We start from the raw sequence: 27,997 nt of genomic DNA, 5'->3' as shown, positions 1-27,997 counted from the left end.
TCGCCACGAAGATGCTGGGTGCACGTACCATGGGGGCACCTTCGGGGTCTGCGGCCTGAACGGGGGCCTGAGCATTCAGGGGTGAAACGAGCCTTTTAATTTCTCACAAATGCCACGCATACCACTCTGCGGATTGCTTTATTTTATCGGCATTTAAAGGTGTGCACGTTAGGGACAGGCTGTCCCTGTGAAGGGACAGGCTCTGGTGGCAGCTGGGATGTGTATCAAGGTCTTGCTGCAAATTCAAGGTCCAGTGATGACTTTTACAGGGCAAGGTTTAACTAAGACATGAAAGTGGTTGTGTATATGCGTGTGTGTGAAAGTACTGGAAGAGCAAAAGCTGCTCTCCCTTTTTTATATACTCTCTAATAATGTTTCAGTATCTGTGAGCCTACAAAATAGCTTAATGGATTTTGTCTGCTAGGAATAGATTTTTAAGGCAGAAATAAAACTCGGAAGGCCAGACAGCGCTTCGGCAGTTCTCTTGTAGGATGCTGTTTTTTTCTGATCGCAGGGAAGATAGACGGGCTGTGTGCTTGACTTGCGGTGTGAGAGCTGGTGGGACGCTGCGGCTGGAAGTGCTAAAGTCGCAGCCTTGGTTTCAGCAAGGCTGCTGGGCTGTTTGGGGCGGGTGGGTGTCACCTCCCGTGTTAGAAGTCCCATTCACCAGCTCCTCTCGTCTCTCGACAGGATCGATAGTGGCGTTATGCATGCCGACTCCCGTGAGTTTTCCTGAGTTCCTGGGGGACTGCTTTGCTTTTTGAATCAGAAAGTTGCAAAATACCATCAAGAATGGCACTTGTGGATAAACACAAAGTCAAGCGACAGCGACTGGACAGAATCTGTGAAGGTAAGAGGATGTTCCACTGTTCTGTTAAAGTTGACAGACTGCTAAGGTAGAATACCTCATTTTTCCTTGTTTTGTTCAGCACTTAGAGATAATGAGATCCAGATCCATGACTAGGTTTCCCGTCTTCTGTGTTGACACAAAATACGGTCATAGTGGTGTTGAAACGTTGGCAAGGGATCCGCTGGTTCCTCCTCGCAGTCCTGCGGACAGGACTGCTTAATTACCAAATCTTCTCCTTTCATCCTGGTTTCTACTGAAATGCTGTAGTCACTCCCAGTTTGAAGTGCAGCTTAAATTTGTGCTGCCTTGAGAAAAAGGTCGTGCTCTGTTAAACGTGCTGCTTCCTGGAGATCTCCTCGGGCCAGGATGCAGGTGGCCAAGGCTGCTGCTGCTCTCCCTCCGAGTGCTCGCGAGCGGTGCTGGTTCCAGCATCCCAGGAGGAGGACACGAGCCTGCTGCTGCTGCTGCTGCTGCCTCGGGCTGCTTGTGGGGCTGGGGAGCACAGCGCAGGACATTTGGGTAAAGCTCAGCGTCCTCCACCTCAGTGCAGCCACCCCTGTCCGGAAGGGCAGAGATTCGGCTGTCTCAGAGCTGCTGCTTCACGCAGTGGACACAAAGGTTGACCATCTCCCGTAATATTGACTATCACAGTAGAAAAAATAGATGAAAATTTGAAAGTAGCTCTTGAAGTATTTCACAAGTTTTGGGGCAAACTGTTACAGTGGCTTTTCTTTTGTTGGTGTAAGAAGGCAGATTTGCTGTAAATCATTCTTTGCTAATTTTATGTTACAATGGCACAGCACAGGTGACTCTTACCTTCTATTTATTCCACTTTCCAGCAGAAGAAGTCTGTAGGTAACCTTTTCCTATTGCAGCTCACATAGTTTAAGTTACGTATGGTGGAAGTCAAGTGATGGCAAAAAACCTCAGACTTTTTGGTGTAGACTTCAATCCTTCTCTTATGCAAACTGACACTCAGGGAAGTTCTACCATCAGTAGCAAAAGCAGAGCAGATTGTTATTTTAGGAAGGATGTCTTAAGTCGTGTCTTTTAAGGAGCTCCGGTTTTTATCTGCTCTTAAGGAGATGAATAGTGGCCTGCAGGGTAACAATTCACTGTATTACCTGAATGCCAACAAAGTGAAATAGGTTTTGCTCTTGGATGAAATTGCAGAGTTCTCGTGGGAGTTGTACTGCATCCGTTCTAGCAAAATATGTGGGGTTTGTGGAGTTTCCAGGGAAATGCTGAACAGTATGACAGGGTGAGTTTTGCACAGATATTTGTGTTATGCATTGCTTACTCTAGCATGCCAAAGCAGAACTCCTTTGCTATTGCTTTACACTTCTCATGAGTGAGATAGCTTCAGAGTCATCGGGGTGATCCTCGTGCTGTCCTGCGCACGCAGAGCCCCTGCGAACGCTCTGAATATTCCTCAGAAAGTGGCAGCGGTTCTGGGGGACTGGATGCCAAGCTCAAAGAAAAGCCAACAGGACCAGAGAAGTCAGCTCTTCGCTTAATCACGTAATACAAAAAGATGTAGAAGCAGCTCTGCCTCTCTGTTTGATTAACCCGCTCTGGACTGGACTGACGTTAGCGGTGCGGTGTCCCTGGGGCAGGGGGCAGGGTGTGCAGCCCCATTGATTTTTTGGGGGGAGGCAAAGCAGAGAAAGGCGAGGAGCTAGGAAGGGGCATCCAGAGTGTGCGCTGCGGCATGGGGCTGCGTATTTCTCCTTTTGAATGTCATAAACACTCAGGTGTAGTACACTATCTCATCTTCAAAATTTACTTTGAACTCAACTTAAAAGAGTTGTGTCAGCTGAGCCTGGATGTTCAAAAGCTGCCTTCCTGGTTTGATGTTTACTATCAGATCTAGTTGCTTAGCTTACAAGAAATTCAAAAGGATCGTACGACAAACCTGCTGACAGAGCTTTAGATGTGATTGAAGTTTAGATTACTTTCCTCTGATATATGAGCTTTTTTTCTTCTTTCTTGGTCAAAAGATATTCTTTCCTCATCTGTAAATGTGCAGAAGACATAACTTTTTAAAATATACTTTGTCGTTCGCCACCTGTTTTGTGATTTGATTGAAGGGATGGGATTCACGGTTGTAAGACACTCGTACTGTTTATAAGCAACAGATTATGACTGGCTGTAAGCAACGGTGCTAAACCTACCTTAAAAAATGCAAAGAACATAGGATTTTGCAAAATACTAGGCTTATAAGACTGCGGTATGCTACACTGGCATCTCTGATGGCTATTTTTTCATTAGAGGCTCCTATTCTTGGATTGTAGCAATAGTAAAGAACTAAAAAGAGGGTGTTCCAGCTGCTGGGAAAACACACGCTGAAAAAACAAGCTTTGTCTTGGCGTTGTCTGGAAAGGTGCGTGGAGAAATTGGTGAAATATGGTGAGAAATTAGGGAGCTATTTCAGTAGACTGATGAGAGAAGTCTTCTAACAGCGTGCTATTTGCTGAGAAGAATTGCTTCTGCTCCATCGAGCCGAGTACAGCGTGGTCCAGAAAAGTGGCTTCTTAAAGAGCTCCTCTTCTGTGGAGGCACTTGTGCAGCTTTTCTCTTTAAACAAGTGGAAGGGATGCGAACCCGTGTTTAACTGATGGAAAGCTTAATGTTTTGTGGTACGTAGGTGGGTTTCTGTGCTTTTAACGAAGTCAGTGTGCTGTCCCATCCCTTCTCCTCTACACAACCCCTGGCAGGGCTCTCTAGGAACGGACGTCATTCATCGCGGCGGGGTGGTGGCAGCTCCGGAGACGAAATACCCTCAGGCTTCCCGCTACGTGTTGTAACCACTGACGCGCTGGGTCTTCCTCGTGCTTTACAAGCTGCCACCAAAGGTTTCTTCTTACTGCGGGTCTACTGAAAACATCGCTAGGCACATGTTGAAGGAAACAGCCTACAAACTACCGCGGTACTAAAAGAGTGTTTTAAGAAGCTGTAGTGTTTGTATGACTCTGTTATATGTGCATCTGGCACAGGAAAAGAATCCGAGCCACGCACGGGGGTGGTACCTCTAAAAACGCCTGTTCGTAGGCTTTATGTGCAGGTTTATGAGTCTTCCAGGAGGAGAGGGAGGTCAGTCTCATCACATTACTCAGCTTGACCAGTTCCTCTGTGTTTTTTTGTATATATAGGTATGAGGTCTTTGTATGACAGAGCTACCTTTCCTGCTAAGGAGGTTGTTTTGAAGGAGCGAGCTCTTTGCATCAACTAACAGACTTCGCTCTGTAGGAAAATACAAGTGAGATAATGGTGCACACTTAAGGGATAAATAAATATTAGGGCAACAGCCTGCAATAAAGCCATTTAGAGTCATCTGTTAAGAATTAAATGAGTTTGTGAGGCCCATCAGAATGAAGCAAAGTCTTGGCTTACCCTTCTCTTTCTTTTCTGGTTGTCCCAGAGTTTGGGTGCCGATTCTGTAATTGGATCCCTGTGGGTGGAAAGACATATCCAGTGAATGGCTGGGGCTTTTGAAAATAGCATGTGTGGAGTGGTTTACATAATTCCTGTGTGTGGAATCGTGGCTAATTACGTAGCAAGTCAAAATATGCTTTGGAGGTGGAGCTGCTGGTGCTGTGTTTAGTTAGAGTTGTCCAGCACCCCCTAGTTCAAATCTGTTCCCATTTGCTTGTGATTTTGCCACATTTTAAATATGTTTGAGCTGAAATTTTCCATTTCATGATGAGTTTTTACCTCGGGGTAAATTTAAAAAAAAAAAAAAAAAAACGTTCCAGCAAAAACTGTTGAGCCATGTCTAAGCGGGAGATGTTGAAGAATGTTGTTTTTGCTGTGCCTGAAACAAAGCAGAGCCCCGAGCCTGCAGCCTGGGAGCCTCAGTACCCTCCTGCTCTGCTTTGAAAAAAAAAAAAAAAAAAAAAAAGGGTCTAAATTTTGCAGCGGGGTTGCTGCGGTGTCAGGAGTGTGCCTGTTATTGTTCCCAAATTTGGGGCAGTTTCTTAGACTTTGAAAGAATGAAGTTGGTGCGTGACCCCGTTGGCCACTCGTGCTGAAGGCCGTGCGTGCTGCGTAATGCTGCCCCGTGCTCCGGGCTGGTGAGCACGAGGTGGGGAGCTCTTCTGGGTGCCAGAGCTCACGTCTGCAACGGAGGAGGCTCAGGGTGAGGTACAGACAGGTGCAGGGTAAATCAGAGCACGGGGGCAAGACCGAGCCTTTGCCAGGAGGCGAGAGCAGAGCTCACACAGCTTGCCCTCAAACTTAGGCACTGCCAGAAATAAGCTGGCCTCTCTGTCGTTCTTCATGACCACCTTGATTTTAATTTTAATTTATGGTGGTCTCAAGTTGCATGATGCTACAGGTATGTGTGTTATTCCTGCGTGTCCTGTCAGCCTGGCAGTTTCCTCCTGGGCTCTTCGGGGTCGGCCTTCGCTCTGCATCATCGCGGCAGCGATTGCAAACCATCAACAGCAATAACCCTCAGGGCAGGAGCTCACCTGCCTCACGTTTTCATTTAGGAAACAACTGCAGGGAGATATTAGGTGTCATTTTTTCTCCGTGACCTGTGGTAGAAGGAGGTGCCCAGCAGTGCCTCCCAGGAGCCACCAGCCCGGAAGATGGTGGCACTCCTGGTGCGTGGCATCCATCGCTCCTGCAGGGCACTGCCCTGCAAGGAAATAACTCGAAGCACCGCTTCTGCTGCCCAGCCTGCTGCCTGCTCAGCTGGTCTTTATCCTGTGCTTCTGTGAATATGGTTAAAAAAATATTAAGTAATACCAGGAGCTGGACGGGGGATGAGGAGAAGCCCTCAGACGCTGCTAGCAGTGCATTTGGGAACGGCCTGGCCGGGAAGCCAGAGGAGGAGCTGCAATGGCAACGTGCAAGGTTGTGCTGTCTTTTCCTCATCAGATGTAGACACTTAACAGGGACGAGGCAGTGGTCTGGCACATCCAGGGTATGTAATGGCATGTCTTGCGTCTGTGTAAATCACAGGTTTCCCAACCCTGCTAAATTCCTCCCTGATGATCCCAAGCGCTGCCTCTGCTCCGTACCTTTGCAACCGCGCTACCCTGCTGTCTGCAGCTCCGGTGCCATGAAATTTTAATGCCTGGCTTTATAGGTTAAAGTTTGCACTGACATTTATGAGTCAGTTAAGCTTTCAACACACGCCCAGAAAGTGGCAGCCCTGAGATGAACAAGGAGCAAAGAGAAAAAATAATTGCAAGGCCAAGTGAGCCCAGACATTTCCTGATGGAGTTTTCACTTTGGGATTTGTCATTATCCGGTGGGAAATAGTGTCCTTACGCATCAGTTTGTGCCACCAGGGCTGTCTGCACCTTGCAAAATAACAGAGCCATTCAAAGTGCCACACAAGCCCTTCATAGCCTTTGTTTTCCTTCAGGTCCTTTGGTGTGTCTGGTGGCTGATAAATGCCAGCACGGTCACGTAAGACTTTTCAGAGCTCAATGCACGAGTCTCTTGGCTTTTTGAGTTACTGATTTATATTCTGAGCGGCACCTTAGTGTCCTGTTTGGCTGAGGCGTCTCTGATTCTACCCGTAATCCATATTTGCTGTAGGAATTCCTCAAGTGTTTGCCTTCCAGTCACTATGGTTGCTGTACGTGGCCCTGACCCTCCCCATCCACTCGTTTATCGGTGGGAGCGAGGCACCAGCCTGCGTACGGGTGGCTCTGAGCCGGCCCCGAGCCCTCGGCTGCAGCAGTTAGTCCCAAAATGTTGATGATGGTTTTACCATCACCAGAGTTACCTTGGTCCTGGCTACGTGAGGCTGGTTAATTCATTTCAAAGGTGGACAAGAATTCTGTATTCCACGTTTCTGCCAGCGATGGAAGTCAGTGCAAACCATATACAGTAATGCTTGAATAAATATACTACGTCAAGCCGGGTACTGTGGTAAATGCAAACTCGGATCTATGTCGGGTGCATTTTACTTGCTCTTTATTTCAGTTTCTCATGTGTAAAAGTGGGCTTAATATTCACACAGTCAATTATTGCTTGTGGTGCACTTTCTTATCATAAAAAAAAAAAAACAAACAACCCTCCATAAAAGTGCCCCTGAAGAATTGTAATGGTTCTGGCTTTTCAGCACTATTTGAACAGCGTGTGCTTGAGGTTTGGGCTCACACACCAATAACAACAGAAAACAGAACAGGCTCTCATTCAGCTAGTACAGTCCATTCAGGCTGAAAAACAGAGGAACCTTGCCTGTGGAAGCAGTTTGGGAAAAGTATTTTAAAGCTACCAGGCAGTCAAAATGAAAGTTGTACAAGCAAACCGAATTCTGGCAGCCTTGTTTGCCAGGCCTTAGTGTTTTGTTAACGTGGTAGTGTGTAGGAAATAGCTGGTTATTAGGCACTGTGATGCACATAATGCCATAACGTGAATTGTTCCAGTGCTCAGCATCCCTGTGCCCGGAGCGTGAGGGGCTCGGCAGTGACTGGGCAACTCTGGAAAGTTGCTGCCTCCGCTGCTTGCTCCTTCCTGTAATGTAATGCTGGCCAAAATTAGTATGTTTGATATTTGGGTGGAGGAATTTTCTTCTATTCTTGCAAATTTGAATGCCAAGTAGCATCTGATAATACTTATTTTTGCTGCTTAGAAATAGAATCCTATTATCTCAGGAAATTCTTATCACCACTAGTCATTTGATGAGGAACAATGAGTTAAAGATGATATCAAGTGTGGAAGAAACTGCTTGTCCTGAGTAAAACTGACTTATTTAGAACAAATATAGACCTTTTTTTTTTTTTCCTAGTGTATTTGAGCTTCTTTGTTCCATGATTACAAAACACAGTACAAGGATTTCCCCCACACAATAAAGCTTTTCATATATTTTTTAAGTTTCCACCTCAAAGCACATAAACCATCAGGCTTTTAAGGATGGGTTGCTTACCACACTTGGCCTAGACAAAAGGAAAAGTTAGTCTGTCAGATGCTCTGCCATTACTCCCTGTGCTGATTTAATTTCTCTGAAGATCTGTCTGGCTGCTCCCAAGATTCATCTTATTTCACTTATGGAGGCTTCAGAAATCATTTCAAATTCGCACAAAAGCTGGATTACACCTCATTTTACCAATATGGGCAGTGGAAAGTGTGCCACACAGCAGTGTTTTTAATTAACTCTTAGTCATTAATAGGTTTTGTTAAAATTTTAAGATTTTTTTAACATTGGACACGATCCTATGGATGAAGAGAGTTCCAGCAACCTCAGTGGGTTCACAGACATTGTTCAAGCTTACTGACCTTATTCCGTGATTTATTTTCAACCCTTTTGCTGTGCTGAATCAAGAATTCACTCTGTTTGGAAGCAGACATTTTCTGCTTTGGGACAGAGGTGTGGTGTATCTCCTATCTACAGGTATGCTGTTGTCCTTCCAGCAAGGAGGCAGAGGCTGCTCAAGTAGTTTTCCAGTTCTGTTTAGATTTTTTTTTTTTTTTTATATACATTCACTTATGTGCAGTGTATCTCCTGTGACATGCCACAGGGGGATATGCATGACAAGATGTAGGACTTGAGCCAGATATGAAGCCAGCCTGACAAAATCCCCCAGGCATCCGGTAAAGAGTAAGACACATTTAGATAAGGTTACAGAAAAAAAAAAAAATCATGAATTTGGTATGCAATCTCATTGTAATAGATATGTGACTCAAGCTATTGCAAGAAGTAGAGCTCCTGTTTCCTGAGACGTGAGTGCTACATGCACAGAGGTAGGAAAAATACTTCTGTTGTGTCCTCCTTGCATTTAAGCCCACATTTATGGTAACTTAATACGCATCTAACTCTTAATTCCGCCTTGTATTTTTCCATTTTCTCCAGCCTTAAGACAAGGTTCCATATAACAAGCTTTCTAACTTCAAGTCATTAATTAAGAAACAATTACAGCTGATGACTTCTATACCATCAACTTAATTTTTCATCCTCACCACATTTCCCATTTAAATTAACTGGTTTATGGATTAACACGTTGTCATGTCGGGTGTGTTTTTTTTTTTTTCTCCTTACTCTAAATCCTCCTCTGCATTTAAAGATTACTCAGAAAGATGACAATACCCCCAGAATACGCAAGGAGACACGGAGCTGAGCATTGTCTGAGCGGCAGCCTCGGGGCAGCCCTGTCGACGTATTCCCGAGCTCCGGAGTTTGGGAGCGCTGCCGAACGCAGGGGGTGGAAGTTGGCTGCTTTGCCTCTTCCAGATACGTGATAGGAAATGCTCAGTCCTCAAGGACAGATGAGAACGGGATGGATTTTCCTCCCAAACATGAGGAAAAACTCGTATCTGCCTCCCAAGTTAGAATCCTTCCTGGACTGACAACGTCTGGATCCGGACCAGGTTTTTAGGTTTGATTCTGACTCTGCTGAATATTTACTAGTAAATATTTTGACAGGAGCGGGACATCTGGCTATACTAAAATAAAGCTGCAGAGAAATGCATTACACAACTTTTCTTTTATATTTTTCTGTATCCACGAACAGATGTAAGGGATCTCGGTGCCAAAACAGTGAAGGTTTTCATTATGTGTGTTATATCCGAGAGCTTTCTTCAAAGAGCGAGTTTGCTAGCATTGGTTATGCATTTTTGTTGCCTTAAACTTCAATGGCATTGATAATTTCTTACTGACACTTTTATATAGCCCATTAGCTTAACTCTATTAACTTGTTTTGTCTTTTATTTTAGATAGTCTTCGTAGTGTGTTTTTTTAAAAAACACTCTCTACTGCCATCTAGCACTTCAAAACATTGATAAACAGCTTTAGTTCACAAAAAAAGCCTATAGTTACAGCTTGGCACCCACTTTTGAGAGAAAATAGTGTCACTGCCTGCCGGTAATAGCAGTTTTGGGATATGAATCAGCCAGTGGACCTAAACAAGGGTCGTGGGGCTGGCACCTTTGGCCTCGGGGTCACCCCACCAGGGAGGAGCCGTCCCCGTGGATGGTTGGGGACCGCGATAAGAAGTACTGGCAAATGGGGTCCCTCCCCACCAGATACTTTGACTATTGCCATACAATAATAAAATATGTCAATCTTCTAGAAAAGCAAAAAATAAATAGCTTTTAGCCAAAATAATATTTCTTCCTGTTTTTTGTGTGTGTTTTGGTTTGGTTTGGTTTTTTAAATCTGTGTTGAGTCTGCAAGGGACGTGCATGTTTCAAGCTCTTGGCATCATCAGGGAAAGTAAAGCAGGAAGACACCCTGAACTCCAGCCTGTTTATCTCCTCAAGACCGTGTTACAACCTAGTAATTAATTATTTTTTATGCAAAGCCCAGACATGCATGGCAGAGTTCAGAATTACAATATATATTCATTTAACAATGGATTTCTCTACTGCTTTCTGGGACAGATATAATTCCCATGCTTTTCATTACACATGCTATTTAAATCTTGATCCTGAATTCTTATTAAAAATGATGAATTTTGACCTCAAGGTCTAATACCCAGTTTTGGAGACAAGGTGCTTGATGTGATTTCCAGAGGATTATTTTTAAGAGCATTCGTAGATTAGATCTTTGCAAATAGTTGAGGGATGTGCCCAATGAACCTTGTCTGCTGGCTTTTCGACTGCCGTTCAGCATCCAGATTGATTTTTATTCTGTAGCCCTTGACAGTGTGTAGTTTCATGGCATAGGGAGACATCTGATATTTTTATTATCCCTTTGTTGAACCAGGAATGTCACAATACTTTTTCTGCTGACTTTTACTGGACTCTCCCAATACTTGAAGGCAAAACTGTTTCTCATTGAAGTTTCAAGAGCCTGTAGGGTTCATTACAAAGGCTGAAAGGATGTTTTTCAGCTGGGCTTCTTGTTTTTAAACATGAGTGTTTTTTAGGTGACTGCTAGCCTCCTGCATTTGTTAGCCACAATTCGATTTTGATCCCCGTCCGCAAATCACCAGGGCTTTGCCAGGGGAGCCGGACAGCATGAGGTGACGAGTTCCTGCGTGCTCCTTGGGGTGCTTCTGCTCAAACCCTCATTCTGCAGTAAATAGGAGGTAATGCAAGGTAGCGTACCCCTCAACGAAAGACAGGTGAAATGCCTCTGTTCGGAGACTTTGTCGGCACATGGCGATGTGAGACGTGGAGCTGGCTGGCAGTGGAAAGGAAGAGGTGGCCGTGGCCTCGTTACACAAAAAGCCCACGTGCTCGTTGTCTGCACATACCTGGCTGCTGTGAGCCCATCTGAGCCCATTTGGGCCCATTTGAGTGTAGTCAGTGGGGTCAGCAGCTTGAACCCGTTTCCAAACCCCGGTTTGCACGCAGCACGGCGAGGCACGCGGCGGTGCATTCCTGGGGTGAGTAGAGCATGCGAGCCAGCGGTTACGCTGCGCTTCCATCTAGCCCTGGGGCGAGTTACACGCGGATGTCAGCTTTTGTTTTGTGCTTTAAAGTCATCAAAATACGGAGTTACATGAGGCAATGATTGTTTAATAATCGGCTGATCTTAAGAGTGTTTTGTTGTGCCGCACTGAGTTGGTATTTGAGAGCGTTTTGTTGAAGTTACAAAGCATCTACGCTTTTGGTTTGGAAATTGGTAAAAGCATGTGGCATGGCTTCAAGCGCTGAGTGCTTTCAGATGCTGTTCTGTTCCTTTGATTATTGAAAATGATTCCTGCACAATCCTGCTAATTTTCTCTTTGTACGCCTCCAATTTCAGGAGACTGTTAGAAAGTCCATCTATGCAGAGTGCTTATTGCCGCTGCGAGAGAGATTTCTGCAGAGCCAAATTTTAGCAAATGCAGTAATTTCCAAGGATTTGGAACATTTTCTTCCTGCATTTCTTCCCCCAATTTTTTTCTTTAACGTTTGCGTGCACGTGTGAGCAACATTTACAGCACACTCACGCTATTCCTTCTCCGCTCCGTAGCAGCCATTGAATCCCACCGTATAGTTTAGCACCAGCTCAGTCCTGCTTCCCAGCACCCTGTGAGCTGCGTGTAGGGAGCAGACACTCAGAAAAGGCACCCCAAGCACCAGGGGTCATTAGGCATAATCACACACGGTCCTGGAAATCCCAGGCACTGAGGGCAGAGGTATTTATCCCACCGTTAGCTTTCCGGTGCTTTGTACCTTGTCACCTGAAATCATATTACAAACACTGATTAATCTGAATGCCATCTGAACGTGAAAGGTGTATATTATCTTATCCCTCTTGATGGAAGGGGAATCTGTGACTAAGAAATTAATCAATTTGCTTGCTGGTAGTGGTAGAACGAAGTATAAAGCCTGGGTATCCTGATACCTGCTCTCTCCATTAACACGAGATGTACTTACCCTCTGGAGGATTCTTCACTACAACAGGTAAGATTCCTTTGCCTTGGAGAGGGAAATGGCCTTTTTTCAATACTTATTCACCTTACAGTTTTTGCCCGAAATGACATTTGGCATATTCACTATGTTGTTTAAGTTCTGCTCTCTCCCAGAAGAAAACAATTTGGAAGAAAACGTCAACATTTTGCGGCATGTAAAAAAAAAAAAATCATGTTTCATGTAAAACCAATATTTAAACTTGTACTTGGAAAGTACTTTAAAATAGTAAAAAGCAAAACTAAGAAAAAGTGTACTGTTTTGTTACACAGGGTAATCTTTCCAGCAACTTGCTTTCAGAATTTGAAATGAAATGTTTTACTTCGATGTGAATTACATTTCACATCCAACCTCCCCCGAGTCAGTGCTACAGACACCAAAAAATGTTGTTTACAAATTTGTGTTGCAGATTTAGCATCCTGGTTTCTTATCACAGTTTCTACATACATAACAGGTTTTCTCCTCACTGAAAGAAAACTGAGCTTCCTGGCACTGGGGAAGATACGTGTTTCAGATCCACTGGGAATGGTTACCAGAGCCAGATCTCATTCCATCCATTTTGACTGTGGTGTTGAAATGGTGGGCCCACCTTTCTTCTCCTCTGTCGTTACTTGTTTTCAGAGCAGATTTCTGTAGTTGCTGTATCATAGCAAAATTTACCATACATTATACCAACACTAGACTGAAACCCAGCGTATTAAGTCACAACTGTGCATTTTTCACGTGATCTGAAATACCAGAGCACTTAATCTCTTGATCAGCTTTTTTTTTTTTTTTTTGCTTTCATATGTCTTTTTTTTTTCCCCCTAAATACCTCTAGAATTAAAAGGGAATATAAATCTTCTGCCTGTCCCGTGGTCCTTCATCTCCCCCTCACGTTGGGAATGCTGGTGCCAGCGCCTTCCTCCTCTTCCCAGAAGTGCAGATGAGATCAGTTGGGTTGGGTTGTGCTCCTGTGCCTCCGCATCCTCTCCTGGCGATCGCTGCCTGGTTCTGAATTCAGAAATAGCTGCGGAGTTACTGGCATTTGCACAGGAGCTGCTGCTAAGAATGCAAAAGTAAGAAAAAGAAAAAATCCTGACTGCCCATCCATAAATATTTCATTGCGGTCATTTTGTACGCATTTCTTGATTCAGGGGGAGTGTAACATCCTCCCACGAGGACCTGTGCCACATAGCTTGGGGAAAGGGCTAAGTCCCATGGCCCCTGCTCCTGCGAGCATTTACCTGTGCTCGGCTTGGAGCACAGGAATCAGGAATTTGTTCCATGGAGGTCAGTGCGTGTGGGATAAACCACCCATCTGCACGAGTGCTCCTGCAGCAAGCGTGCCCCAGGTCCGATGCCAGGAGAGGCTGGTGCCCCGGTGCTCGGGTGGGTGTGCGAGCTGCTCCGTGCCCGGGCTGAAGGGAGACCAGGATGGGTCTTCTGCTCCTGCTCAGCCCCGTGTGAGCTGAGCCGGGCAGGGCATGGCCACAGGGCACCACTCTGTTGGGTTGGATGAAGTCTCTTCTGCGTGTCCATCGAGGGACCCAAGGTTTTATCAAAGCATTTGTCTTTTTAAGAGGCAGTAAATAGTCAGAGCTCCCTTCTGACTTCCCGTGCAGTTGTTCAGGATCAGCACTTACAGAATTTAATTTCTCTATGACATGTTTTTTCCCATTGTCTACCAGGACTTAACATGGTGGCTAAGTTTGTTATTGATTTCTGTGAAAACAATGATGGAAGATGCCCCTGATCTATAGACGAGCATTTTATTATTTTTGAGTATACATTTTTGGTAGCTTTCTTCTGCTGCTTCAGAACAAACAAATGGCATGGATCTCTCTGTATCCATTTGGGAATACATTTCAGTCTTTACCAGAATGTTGTGGTAATAAAATGTTTTTGTTTGTTAAAATATTCTCTGCTTTATTTATAAGCCACAAATGTGTCTTCCCATTTTGAATCTCACAAAAGAAGAAATTTTCCAATGTGCCTTAAGTTTGTTAGTTAATTCAATATGATGCCAATCAGATATTCTCCGAGAATTGCATAAATAATCTTTGGGGGCCCATGTTTTGCATGTCTGTGTAATATCCAACATAATTTTAAAGACTGTGGTGCTTGGGGATGGAATTGGAGGAGAAAATGTTTGAAGAGGATTTATAATATTTACTGCAATAAAGAAATTTAGGGATTACTCAAAGATCCTGTCAGTATTTGGGTCAGAAATATAGCCCCGAGGTATTAGTATGATAGGCAAGTAGAAGCATTAGGCTGTATTAGTGATTTAGCTATCATAATAGCACAATAGTCTATCATGTGATGGCTAGCGCACTAAACATTTATTGTGGATTAGCAGTGAAAAACGCACAAGCTGTCTTGCAAACAGACCAGAGGTGACTGTTATCCCTTTTACTGGGTCTGTCCTGGAAGGTGCACGTTCGAGGTGCAGAAATCTATTACCGCAGCGGAGAAAGACAAAATCGTTTCCCTCTAAATTTTTTAATTAGAAAAGGAAAATGTTGCTTCACTCACAATGATTAACAAAATAAGTAATGATTGACCTATTCTTCTAGGAAAAGGAATCATTGAGCGTAAGCAGCTCATGATAATTTAGATAGGTGTTTTGGGGAGCCATTTTAATAGCTCCTCTGAAAATGGTAACTATATATGGAAATTTTGATTATGTTTCCAAATAATGATTTTCTGTGTTGTGATTCCATCTAAATCCTTTTGCCTACTCTAACTGTAAAAAAAAAAAAAAAAAAAAAACCTTAATCCATATGAATATTGAAAGACTGCTAGAAACAAATTGAGTTTTGTCTGATGTCTCTGAGTGTTTTTCCATCTCATAAACATGTATTTTTTTCTGAAGGAAACCAGAGATAATAGGCAAAAGTCTGCTACTCATTTTTCCTTTGTAGGACTGGAGTTTAGATCCTTTGATCCTCCCCTCCTTCCCCATGACCTCTGGTAGGGTCTTAAAATTATACATTCCAGATTACACCTCCACAATTTTCTGTCCTGGGATGATGAAAGGATTTGCGTATTATGATAATAATGTAAAGGATCCTTTTGGAGCCTAGTTAGTATAGCTAATTTGAAACTACAACAAAAAATGCAATTTCCAAAGCAAATTACAATATTCATAAAGTGTTAAACAGATACCTAACTAATTTCTAATCGCTCTTGTATTCCTCAGTATCTAGCACTGGCCTTTTTTTTTTTCGGCCTGCCTGCTTGCTCCCATTTAATTTGTCCTTAGCTGTGCGCAGTGGATTAGCATTTCATCAGGGTGGATTAAGATTGAGCTGACACTGGAGCTTGCTTTTTTATTTTTGTATGTGTGCGTGGGGACATGCGGGTGCGTACACGTTTCGTTATCTCACTGCTGATTCCTCCTGGGTGCTGGTGCGGATGGGAGCAGTGAACTAAGGAGGAAGGCGACAACCAAAACAGATGAAAAACGTGTAAAAAACAACATGTAAAAAAATTTGTATATATATAATAATTCCCGGGGGAGAAATTGCTTTGAGGTTGCTGGCTGGGTCGGTGCAGGAGATTTCATCGGGCTGAAATGATGTCACATGGAGTGAAGGCTTTAGCAGTTTTATTTAGCTCCTAATCCCCGGCACTGCTCGGCCAGTTGTCCATGTGAGCGCGCCGTCCCGAGCGGCAGAGGATAAAGCATCTGGGCTGAGCGCGGCGGCCCTCTTCTGCACGGAAAGCCCTTCCTCCTGCCAGCCTGGAGCGAGGCTGGGTTACAGCGCTGCTGCATGCTTTGCCTGCTAAAGTTTCGAAGAATTAATAATTCAGGCGACGCTCAGAAAGATAAAACCACCGGTGGGCTTGTGAAGGGAGGGCTCACACCGGGCACGGTCTGGTTTTGATGCTGGCCGGGGAAGCGGTGAGAAGGAAGGCGCCTCCTCTTCTCCATCCCAGCGGGAGCAAGCGGTGCCGTGGCGATGCCCATCCCCAGCAAGCACCCCAACATCGGCCGCTCGCAGAGCTGGGACGCCGCCGGCTGGTACGAGGGCGCCTGGGAGGGCGAGAACGCCTTCGAGTACCAGAGGCCGCCGGGCCGCAGGAGCTCCCTGACCTACGGCGGCAGCGAGGGCGGCTGGTACGAGCCGCTGGGCCTCCGCGCCAACGATATCATCTTGCAGGGCGGCGCGGAGCTGAAGCAAGAGGCGTACCCCTACCAGGATGCCGCCTTCGCCCCGGGCCCCCTCAGGAAGGGCTCCGTCCCCGACTTCGCCTACTGCGACCGGCAGGCAGCCATGGCGGGCCGGGGCGCCCAGGATTACTACAGCGACCCGTCCCTGGCGGCTAGATCGCCCAAAGACCCCCGCTGCTACCAGGCGGTGAGCCGGCCACCGGCGGGATACGGGGTGCCGGGCAGCCGGCTGTCCTGGGACCCGGCCTCGGGCCGCCCGCCCGTGCCCCCGGAGGCCGCCCGCCTCTACAGGGACCCCAAAGCACTGGATGGGCAGAGGCTGCGCAACAGGGACATCTCCCCGGCACGGTACGGCGCGGAGCCCCCCGGCCTACGATACGCAGCAGAGCCCCCAGCCTTCCCCGGCCGGCCGGCCTACGGCGATGGGGCAGAGCGGCCGCCCGAGCCGTCAGGGGGCAGGCAGGCCGCCCCCACCTGCCTGGTGGTGGACCCCAGCAGCGGCTATGGGCCGGGCCGGGAGAGCACGGGCACCAAGGCACCCTACGACAGCTATGAGGCGGTGGCAGCGGCCCCATCCCACCCGCCGGTGCCGCCCGCTTTCCCCGGGCAGGAGGGGAAGAGGAGCTTCGACCCCGAGTTTGTGGCGCTGCTGCGTGCGGAGGGCGTCTCGGAGAGCACCTTCGCCGCCCTGCTGCAGCAGGGCTTCGACTCGCCCAACCTGCTCGCCATGATGGAGGAGAACGACATCAAGTCGGTGGCCCCCAACCTGGGGCAGGCCCGCGTGCTGTCCCGCATCGCCCACAACTACAAGGCGGAGACGCAGCTGCAGCGGCAGGAGCGCAGGAGCGGGGCGCTGCGCCCCAGGACCCGCTCCAACAGCTTCAGCCACCGCAGCGAGCTGACGGGCGACTACGGGGCGCCCCTCGCCTCGGGGCCAGCCGCTGACGGCCCTACAGCCCCACAACCACCACTGCAGCCGCCCTCCCCGAGGGCAGGGGAGATGCACCGGAGGCCGTCCAGCGCCCCGACCCAGCACCTGCTGGAGACCACCACCTACCCGGCCTCCGCCGGCGCTCCACAGGGGCCGCAACTCCTCCCCGGTTCTGGATACAACACCCCCCTGCCTTGCAACGTCCACCCACGGCCGGCCTCCACCTACTGCGCTCCTGCTGGCACGCCGATGACCACGGCCAACCCACACGCCAGCCCCAAAACGGCGTACCCGACCACATACACCGTGCCCATGGAGCTGATGAAGAGGGAGAGGACGGTGGCCTCGCCAGCCCCCAGCCCACACGGCAGCCCGCAGCTCCTCCGCCGGCCGGGCGCGCCAGGGGACGGCCTGGCCCCCACCGGACCCACGTTCCCCGCTCAGCTCTCCCCGTACCCGAAGCTCAGCCGGCGCACGGGGCCACCCATCATCGTCTCCACGATGGCATCGCCCGAACCAAGTAATTCCCTAAGGGTCTTTGTCCATACGGTAGTTTAGAACCACCTCGTTGTTGCTTACGTGAACCCCTAAAAAAGCGCAGGCAAATATATTCGGGTTTTGTGCCAAAATACTAGGCACTCTCCTGTTTAGAAAAGGAGAGAGGAGCCCTCGCGTAGGGCTATGCAGAGCTAAAGATGCTGGTTCTCCCTCTGCAGTTAAATTCTCAATATTTTATTTGCTTAGCTAACTTCGGTTAAAAGTGAGCGGTATGTCAGATAATGCTTCCAGAGTTAATCTTGGCGTTCCTGTTGTTTGTAGAGAATGGGAGATTAGATACTGCGCTCACTGAGCAATTAGGACTACAGGGTTTGCTGCAGATTGACTTTTTACCACTGTTATCAGGCACAAATGTGTTCCTCGGAGGAAGTGGTTAGCATTGTTTTGACTAAATTCATCAGATAGCTAATGGTGTTATTCGAGAATCGACTTACCTTTGGCCATTACCTAAGTCTTTTCTTCTTATTATTAATTTGCTGTTTTATCAGGCATATAAAATAAAACCCCTGATTTCCTCCTAGAGATGCCTATAAGGGAAGCGATATAGCTGTTAAAGTAATAGGACTGTGCTTAAAACTAAAAGCCTGTCATTAAGCCCTGGAACAATAAAAATGAATGGTGGCTCCTCTCCTCCCCTTCCCTTTCCCGAAGCGCTCAGGCCCTCGCCGCTGAGCTACGGGGCTGGATGGTCTGGGCAGGCGTAGCTCCTCCGTGTGGGAGATGTGCCCTGCTGATAACGCCCCGAGCCTGGCAGAAACGAGCCGCCACAAACACGCTGCTCAGTAAGAGGAAATTCGGAAAATCCGATCATTTGTGGCTTGACTTGCTTGAGAAATGCGGAGAGAAACCCTCGAAATGTTTTTCCCGGGAGTGAGTCCGCAAGCGGGGAATTTGCTCTCGGCGCAGTTTAGCAGAACTGCCATGCAAACAAGCCTTGAACAATGTAACCTACGAGCACACGCACAAAGCCTTAATAAAAGTATACCATTTATAGGCATAGAAACGGTGCCAAGCCGGTGATGACATTCCACAGGAATCTAAATAAAGAATGATTTTGTGAGTGGAAATGATAAAGTTGTCAAAATGCAGACGTTTGGCGCACCCCTTTCCCTAGCTCACCATAATTACACAGCCAGAAAGTGGATGCCATTTCTTTCATGCTTATGCATCCTTTATGCAGCTGGTGCAGCGCGCTGATTTATAAAAAATACTTAAATATTAGGCAACGCGCTTTGTGTTGACGTGGATCACAGGCAAAAGTGGTACACCCAGGCAGTATTTTTAAACAAACAATTTCCCAAAGCCTGAAAAAAAAAAAAAAAGACGAAGTGGCGTAACGTGGGGAGCACGGAGCTGGTCGTCTGTTTGCGGTCGGTGCCGCCGCAGTGAACGCCCTGGCGCGAGGCACCGCTGGGGCACATGCATTGGGAGCAGCCTCCTCGGGTAGGACAATCAGACCCCCTCTGCCGTTTGTCTCGTAGGTAAATGCAAACCTCATTGTCTTAAAAATCTCGATATTAGCCATTTTCTGGCAAAGAATTACCGGCGCGCAACAAGAGGAAGCCGGCAGCGTTTCTGTGCTGCTGAGCTCTTTCTCACTACTCGAGCCTCTTTTTTTTTTTCCCCCTACAACCAACTCATTTGCATGAGGATGACATTTGTTGCTCCAGTAATTTCATCTGATAATGGCCAGCTTGCAAAGCGGATCTGAAAACATATTCCTTAATTATGTGTTGCTAAGCAACGAGAGGGTTTGGCCATAATCACAGAAAGATTATCTTCTCATTGAAGTCCCTGAAAGGTTTAGCTGAAGTAGGACCTGTAAAATTGTCTTCATTTTTATTTATTTCCCCTTTTTGTTTTCCAAATAGCCTGAGAGGTTTCCTTCCCGTTAAACTATATTTTAGAAGTAGAAGCCAAGGTAAGACCCGCTGCAAACGAAGGGCTGTGATTAGGAGTGGAAGGCGTGGCGGTTTCTAGGTGTTGGAGCTGTGTTGAGGAATTACTCTTTAAGGAACACCATTGCTAAGGAGTGTTCACACTTACACGCGAGGTGATAAACGAGCATTCCAATTACGCGAGCGTGTTTGTAAAACATTGAGCGGATGGCAGAAACTTGACTAAATCCAGGAAAATCGTATTTACCGGCAGGAGGAGGAAAGATGCGTTTTTAGGAGCCAAGAGCCTTCTCCAGGCTGTACCCTTTGCAGTGGATACGTGAGTCACAAGGTGAAAGCAAGCTCAGTGTTAAACTCTGTCTCTAAATGGCTGCAAATATTTTCTGTCGGTGTAGGCTGATGTCTGGTCGGTCAGCAGAGGCTTGTAAAATGTCTGTTGTAGTCCACTGATGTTTTTGAAGCTTGGTATATGAATAGGAGTTTAAAATAGATCATTTTGTGGGGTTTTGGTTTTTTTTGTTTGTTTTTAAAGTCTTGTTGGGCTATGTATCGTAGTCTTTTCAAACGAGTGTTTCTAGATACCCAGTTCGTGATTTTGTGCCGAGCTGTGAGGCGCTCCGTGTGGATCCCGCACAGCTGCTGCTTGCTTTGGGGTTGGGCAGAGGACGTGTGGCGGGGACACGGCTCCTGCTGCCCGGGGCATCCGAGGGCAGGGACCGCGTCCTGGGCAGGAGCATGGGCACAGGCCCCTCGCGCTGGGTTGGGGAGGTAAGGAGAAAATCAGCAACGGGACCTAGGGCTGCAATATCTGGGGGGTTGGTGAAATAATTATTAAGGAAAAGCAAGACGAATTGCCCTTCCTGGGTGGATCGCATGAAGGTGGATGACCGCCCTCAGCACGTTGCAGTGGCGGCAGGAGACGACAGCGACGTCTCCATCCCGGCATCCCCCCCCGCCGGGGTGCTGGCAGAGCTGCTGCTCCTCGTGTCGTCCAGATTTTGTGTGCGGAGCCATGGGGAATGGCTCCCGGGGGGGAGAAACGCCCTCGCAGCCCACTGCTCCTGCAGCCTTGCCGTGCCCTGCATCGTGGGGAGTGAACGCACCAAGTCACCTCGGTGGCGAGCAGGAAAAAACCCTGCTGCCAAGCTGGAGTGACAAAACCGTGTCAGCAGGCGGGCTGCTGCCAGGGCGGGCTCGTGGCCAGTCTCCTGCCGGAGTAGGTGGTAACGCAGGGAAATAAATCCTGTAGGCCAGCAGAGATGGTGAGTGCAAACCGTTAGATGGTCGCTGCTCATATGGCTTGAGCCACCTCTCCAAAATATTGCATTTTCAACTTAGTCTGTTTGCTATTATTCTGACTGTATTACTCAATTTACATTTTTGTACCTAATTTTTCAGCCTTAAAGCAGTTAACTGATGAGAAATCTTGTACTTTTGTAGCTAGCCTACACTTCTCCCTCAGGAGGAGTCTGTCCGATTTGTGTTCCTGGCGTTGGAGTTAGGGAGCTCCGGCAAGGAACTGTCATTTATTGCAAACGTGCATCTTGGATGGTTGTTCAAACTCTGGTTCACATAAGAAGATGCAAAAGCAGATGGTCAGGGAGCGGGGATGCTGTCTGTGTCTGCACAGGGGTGAAGAGCGGGGCTGCCCCCATAAAGCCAGGGAGTTACTGTAATAAAGGAGAAGTCAAGCTACTTGGCTGCCAAGCCAGGTAAGATTTGGTTAAAATCCTGCCCTTTTCCTGCACAGGGAAAGTCAGGCTGAGGGTAGCTGCCTTCCCTGCACAAGCAATTCTCCCCGGTCCGAAGGGGACTCACCTTCTTGTTTTATCAGCTTAGAGCCCAGCGAGAAATGCCTTTCGCCGTGATTAGCTTAGCTCTGCTTATACTGTTTAACACTTGACGGTGATTCTTTTATTGGTATTTTCCACCCTGTGACAGACAAAAATTGCGTTAACCACGCATCAGTTGCAGGCTGAAGCTTTCTTTTGGGCAACCCTCGAAGCAGAGAGGGCACAGGCAGGGGCAAGAATCTTGACAGTTGTTCAAGGGGGGTTAAAAGAGCTAAATTTGACCATTCTTTTAAGAGTAACGTGTTGAAATTGTAATAGCTTTTTATGGGCAGAGAGAGTATAGCAGTGATATTTCATACACAATGTAAATTTCAGGAGCATTTGTTGATGTTGGTTTATTCCCTGCCCAATGTACCGTAGAGCGGACAGTTCAGAAATCAGCTGCAGGTTTTCTTCTCCACATCTTCTATACAGACTGTAGCATGTAATCACAATGTATACATGTAAAGCAGCTCAATTAACAATGCAGGCTGAAACAGCACCAAAGCGAGCTCCATGTACTGAATAAATCTGATTTAATTTGCACATTGACCTGACAGACCATAGCAAGTCCTTGGAGCCATTCCCAGCTAGTGCGTTACTCCAGGTGAAGCATGTCTGGATGGCAGGCACTGGCAAAACCCTGGGCTAATTGTTTTAACTGGGGTTGTAACTTCCATATGAAAATATTTAATTGAAGTAAGCAGACATGTCTTGCTCGCGTCTGCTGTCCTGACAGTCACCGCCTCGTTTGTGAGACACTGATCTGCAGCGTGATAGGGGTACTAGGTGGAAATAACTCGCACTGAGTTTGGGAAAGCCTTAGAAAGGCTCCCACAGACCTGGCTCGGCGTAACGTGCACGCACAGACTCTCACCAGCCTCCTTTTGGCAGATGAGCCTGCAGATGTGTGTCACGCGTGGGTCTTCACATCCAAGTTGCCAGAGCTGCTCTCGTTAGAAGGGCGAAGAGCTGAAGAACGGGGTGCGAGAGAGGTGCTGGAAACTACCTTGATAAAACACGGGCTGTCTTGGCCAACATGCACACGGGATTCACTGGTTGCAGAAAATGCACTTTTAAAATATTTTTTCTAAAGGTTGAAATGTGCTTTTTATAACGGTCGTATCAAAAGCAATATAAAGTGTCAAACTCGTTCCAGGTACAATTCGTTGACTTGAGTTCCATGGCAATAAAAATGAATTTGGCCTGACAGAGGAGAACATGTTGTCAGACACACAAGTGTTGTCATCTTCAATTTACACTTCCCTTTTACCCTGCGCCTGGAGTTCTCTATCACCGTTAGGATTTTCATATATCCAGCTCATTCTTGGACTATACTTGCTGGCATTTTTTTTTTAGCTTTCTCATAAGTAGTTTCCATAGCTACAAACTTAGTGTTCACAGAGGGAAAAAAAATTTAAAGGTTTCTGATCATTATTGTATTAAACATTCTTTATATTTCTTCTGCTTGTCTTCCTCGCAGCATTACGCTGCAGACCAGCTTAATGAAAATGCCGCACAACTGAATTCTCTGTTATTTTTAAAAGCGAAAGTGGGTGCTGAGCTGAATCCTTAAAAAGCAGAAGACCAAAATCATTAAGTCACTGATTTAGAATAAATGTTGCAGACGTAGGACATATATTAGTGAGGTTTATATATAGCATCTGGCTGATGAGCCTTTGACTTCTGCACCTAAATAAAACCTGACATTAACAGCATTCCAGTGGCTTTTGGTAAAGAAAGCTAATTTATAATCTCTTGTCTGCTGTTCCCAGCGCTTTGCTGAGATGAAATGCTGCTTGCTGCCTCTTTCACGTGTTGTTTTTCCGACGCAGCGTTAGTTTCACCCCTCCGGTAGAGCCGTGGCAGCGGCGCTGGGCAGCCAAGCCTCACGACAGCCGCGTGCATCCCCAGGAAGGGCTTGGAAAGAGGAGCGCCCTGGAAGCGAGGCAGGACCCTCGCCCCCTGCACTGGAGCAGCTTTGTCCAACCAAACAGGAGGTTTGTGAGCGGCTGTGCCTGGCCGGCGCGACCGCCAGGGCCGCGTCCGGGGGCCTTGCCTTCTGCACTCCCAATCCAATTAGCTGCTGCAGAGCAGATGGAGCGGATTAGAGCCCGGCTTTCCTTCCTCCGCCCTCTCCCCCAACGCGAGGGGTGTCGAGGCCAACAATCGGCTTAAACGCAGATCTCATGGCACGTCCGAAGGCGGCCCCAGCATCCCCGTTCGGCTGCTGCACCCTAATTCCCCAGGGGGTTGGGTCCAGGCTGCAGGTGGCTGGAAGACCTCGACCTAACCTCAAACGTGGGGTGGCCGAGGGAAAATAGAAAGGCAGAGGCAGCCACGGAGAGGCTGGGAGAAGTGTGCGAAGAAAAGGTCTTCTCACAGCTCCCAAAAGTGCCATAGTTCCCGCCGAAGGAGGTGCTTTAGGCTCTATAACCTGAGAGATAAGCAGGTTGTTGTTGCTGTTAGAAGGAAACCAGTAGGGCTTACCTGAATGCTTGGAGCTGGTGAAGATCCTCGGTAAATACTGATATAAACAGCCAAGAACGCATTCTATGTTTTATTTATGTATGCTGATAGATACACAGATGAAAATGGGAGGAAAAACTCTCAAAAATATAATCAGTATATTAGTCACTATCCGTTTGGGTCAGCACTTCTGCGCAGTCAGAGGCGTGTGCCAGGAGTGGTTTGGTTTGGTTATCAAGCAGTTTGTTACTTCCGAGGCTGCCGTACTGGCTTGGTGAGTAAATAAACAGAAGGGACTATGTTCAGACAGCACACACCATGATAAGTAATAATTTAGGATACACTTTGAAAGAAAAAAGAAAGAAGAAAATAAGAACAGGTCCCACTGGAACGTTTGGGATGCGTGCTCCAGGCATGAAGGTGGGACCCACGGGTGCCCAGGAGCCGCATCAGGAGCTGCAGGACTGTGGGCTGCAGACACCTGAAGGTGCACCCTTGACATCTTTGCCAGTCTTCTTAAGCCCAGCACGTTTGCTGACGCTCATTCTAACTCTGCAAATCCCTGGGCAGTTTCAAGCTGCCTCCTACACGCTCCTCTTACTGACGGTGTGGATTACCAGCCTTTTCTTGTGATAGTCTGAGCTCTTTTTGGGGTCTCTCACTGTTAGCGACAGGGTGAGAAAAAAGCAGGAATAGAAATGACACATGCAGTGGTTTGTTGTGTGGTCCGCCTTCCTCCGAATGCTTTATTATAGTTTTAAATGAATGTTCTCACGGACAGCAGAGAGCTTATCAGCATCTAGACCGTCCCGTTGGGACACTGAAGTAACAGGAGGGCCTGACCACAGCTCTGCACCCTCCTGGCAGGAGCTGCAGCTCCTGCTGATCTCCAGTTTCCTGTTGTTTAATTCTTGCTCCTGCCCAGCGGACCTGAGTACGAGTGCAGGTTGTTAGCTTGCAGGCTGAAACGTTTGGGTTAGGGATCTGAAATGTCCCCGTCTGACTTGTTGCAGTGGATGTGGTTCGGTTCCTCAGCGCTCAGGGAGGAAACGTCCAAGCCCAGACCTGTGCAGCGCAGTGCTGAGCAACCTGTCGTGCTCTGCTTTGGAAGTTTTCCTCTTCCAGCCCTCATTTATTCAGCAACTGGAGGTGTTCTCTGACTTGCTGTTCACCCTCACATCCCACCACGGTGCAGCGTCTCCTGCAGCGTGCCCTGGCCAAAGGGCAGGCCTGTGCACCATCTCACTGGCACACAGGAGGTGAGAGAGCAGCGATGGAGTTTGTTCTAATATTTTCCTAATTTTCTGAGAATTTCTTTCCAGAAAAGCATTTTCCAAAGCAGGGCAGGGAGTGAAGTTGTACTTCCATCTGAACAAATGGCAGTTTTGCCATTGATTGCCACAGAAGAAAGATTTTGCCCTCTCCTACAAAAGCAATCAGCTCCACATAAGTTACTTTTATTGCATTTCTTAAAATTAGGTCTACAAAACCAATGGTTTCTTTAAGCAAGAGAAGCTGTAAATTTTGTGCATTGAATGCCCGTGCATTATTAAAAATAATAGGTTATATTTGTCAAATGGATAATGAGTAGGTTTCTTTCTCTGTTTTTCAGTATTTTAATGAGTACAGGAAATGTTTGCTATTTATTTGCTTTCAGATTTTACCGAGGAGCTCTGGAGATAATTGTCAAATTTCCAAGTGCGCATCAATATTTCATGAAGTGCTGTTTTTCCTCTGTACATTAAGGAGTTAGGTTATTAGCACTGGAACTGTTACCGATGGCCTGAAGCAACACATGAAAAGGAGTTCCACCTAACCCTGGGAAGTTTGTGATTAAAAACTCCTGCAATATGGAAGGCTGCGCGTCGTCCTGGCCGGAGGATTCCTGTCTCCGTCTCGGTTTCTGTGGATCGTGTGCTGAGCTTGGTGCCGGCGGGTTTGCCCAGCATGATGCCCATGGTTTGGTGGCGTGACACGCGGCCTCTCCCAGAGCTGTGTGGTTCCACAAGCTTAAAACGACTCCTGCAGAGTGGCAGCGCATCCCCAGCTTCCCTCCGCCACCCCACCACCTCCTGCAGACATGCACGGCCAGCTCCTGGCCCCGCTTGGCCTGGTGCTCCCACCGCCCGCTGGCACATCCCTTACGGAGATGCTAGATCCGTGCAGGTCATGCTTTGGAAAAAAAAAAAAAAAAAAAAAAAACCACAACTCCACCCTTCTCACCACCAGCGAATTAAATGCTGTTGAATTACTGAAGCCCAAGGAGTGCTGCGCGCCGCCGCTGACTGCTCACCTTTCGGCTCTCTTTGCGTGGTCAGCCTGGCTCGGCCGGGGCGTGCTGGCTGTGCGCTGAGAGCTATTGTTCTGGTTTGGATGCTTGCCACTGGGAGGTGTGTTAGTTGTGCACGTGATAGGATGTTTCCCCGTTCTCTGCGTCTGATATTTCAGTTTTACCCGAAATCCTGATATTCCTGTTCTCGTTACGATCAGGCTGCTTGCCACGTTTTTGTTTTACTCGACCTCAAACCCAGGTGTGCCAGACTGGCCTCAGCTCCTGTGAATGAAGTGCTAAGCCAGCCTGTCTAGTTCACTGCAATGCTCTCAGGAAAAAAAAAAATTAACTTACAAGATGAAAATGATTCTTAGATGTGGACCCACTGTGCTCTGCTCTAGAGAGTGTGCTGTACAAAAATAATTGATAATCTATTGTGGCTTTTTAACCACCAAGAACGACTGGGTTGCCGTGCACGCTTCGCTGGTCGCAGCTGAGTGGTAGCTGTGCAAAGAGCAAAAATTGAGGCTTTAACTAAGCGTAGTCTGGAGCACTAGGATGGAGAGCTGGAAGGTGCCTGGAAAGAGCACCCAGGTCTGCTGAAACCAAAAGTGCTTCAGAAGCAGATGTCATTAAAGCAAAAAGGCAAAAAACCCAAGGCTCTCAGATGTCTGAGAAGGAGCAGAGCTGGATTCGCCGGGCCTGTGGGGCAGGAGGCACAGAAGGAGCTTCCTCGGCCGCTCCGTGGCAGAAGCACAAGTAGTGGACCTGGAGCCGTGGCTCTTCCCTGGAGGAGGAGGGATGGGTCCCGTGGGAAGGGCAGAGCTGGCTGTTTTGCTGACGGTTTGAAGAAGATCCCCAGAAGTGGCAGAAGACAACAGAACAGGCATATCTGCCTGGCTACATTTTGGGTTGATTTTAAGACGAATGACAATGTGGGCTATGATAAACCAAAGCAGGTCGCTTGTGGAAAGCTAACGGCAGCATGAATCGTGGTAGCAGCCGAGGAGGAGAAAGAGAAATGGCATTTGTACAATATCGGCGTGGCAAGAGTGTGTGGAGATAACGAATTTCTCGAGGCTCAATATTACAAAATTCCAGGCTGTAAAGGGAGGTATTCGTCAGAGGGAAGGTGGTGCTCAGGGTCACAAACGGGTGGTGCCTCACGAAGTAAAAAGCATCACCTAAAGGATTTGCAGTTGTGAGAGGTGCAGGAGATGAATCCAGAGCAGATCCGTTTGACTATCTTGTTGTCCTAAGGCGGTACAAGGAAAAGAGGGAATCTGGGAGGTCTGTAATAGATAAGACTTGAAGTCGTGCTGGTTCTGAACGAGGCTTTTCTCTCTTGGCAGTCGTCAGTAGATGGGCTTCGTCCTGGGAACTGCAAAGGGAAGTCCCACCCTCGTGTCACCGGTGCAGACACCACTTGCTGCAGAAGGGGGACACAGCCGTGGGGCTACGTCCTTGGTGGCAGCGGTGCTGGAACAGCAAACCCGGCCGCTTGGCACCACGCGTGTGCGTTCACACGCAGCCAGCAGGCAGGCTGAGGCAGGAGAGAGGGGTAGGATCAGCAGCGAGGAGACTGGTCTTTCGCAGTCAGGAAGGCAGGCGGAGCGGCGGAGACATATGGAAAGCAGATCTCACAGAAGGACTGGGAGAGACAACATTGGCTCCGGCAAGGCTTGGTGCTCGGGAGGTTGTTGCGCAGAGCAGCTTCGTGTTACACA

General features: G+C 47.6%; 1 protein-coding gene across 5 annotated transcripts in view; it reads left to right on the top strand.

Annotated features, from left to right (window-relative positions):
- Positions 1 to 27,997, top strand: part of CTBP2 (C-terminal binding protein 2) — a 125,077-nt gene that overhangs the window by 68,725 nt on the left and 28,355 nt on the right. For 4 of the 5 annotated variants that reach the window (XM_080597223.1, XM_080597225.1, XM_080597224.1 and 1 more), the window contains exon 2: positions 691 to 850. In XM_080597223.1, the coding sequence (XP_080453349.1) occupies positions 793 to 850 (58 nt within the window). In that variant the 5' untranslated portion in view covers positions 691 to 792. Of the gene's footprint in view, positions 1 to 690; positions 851 to 8,484; positions 8,555 to 8,874 lie in introns of those variants that run through there. The other variant, XM_080597222.1, reaches the window with a different exon arrangement.

The sequence above is a fragment of the Anser brachyrhynchus genome (genome assembly GCF_964034855.1).
Source record: "Anser brachyrhynchus genome assembly, chromosome: 6".
NCBI lineage: Eukaryota > Metazoa > Chordata > Aves > Anseriformes > Anatidae > Anser > Anser brachyrhynchus.
The sequence above is the reverse complement of the archived record's forward strand: the minus strand, read 5'-3'. Positions and strand labels throughout refer to the sequence as shown.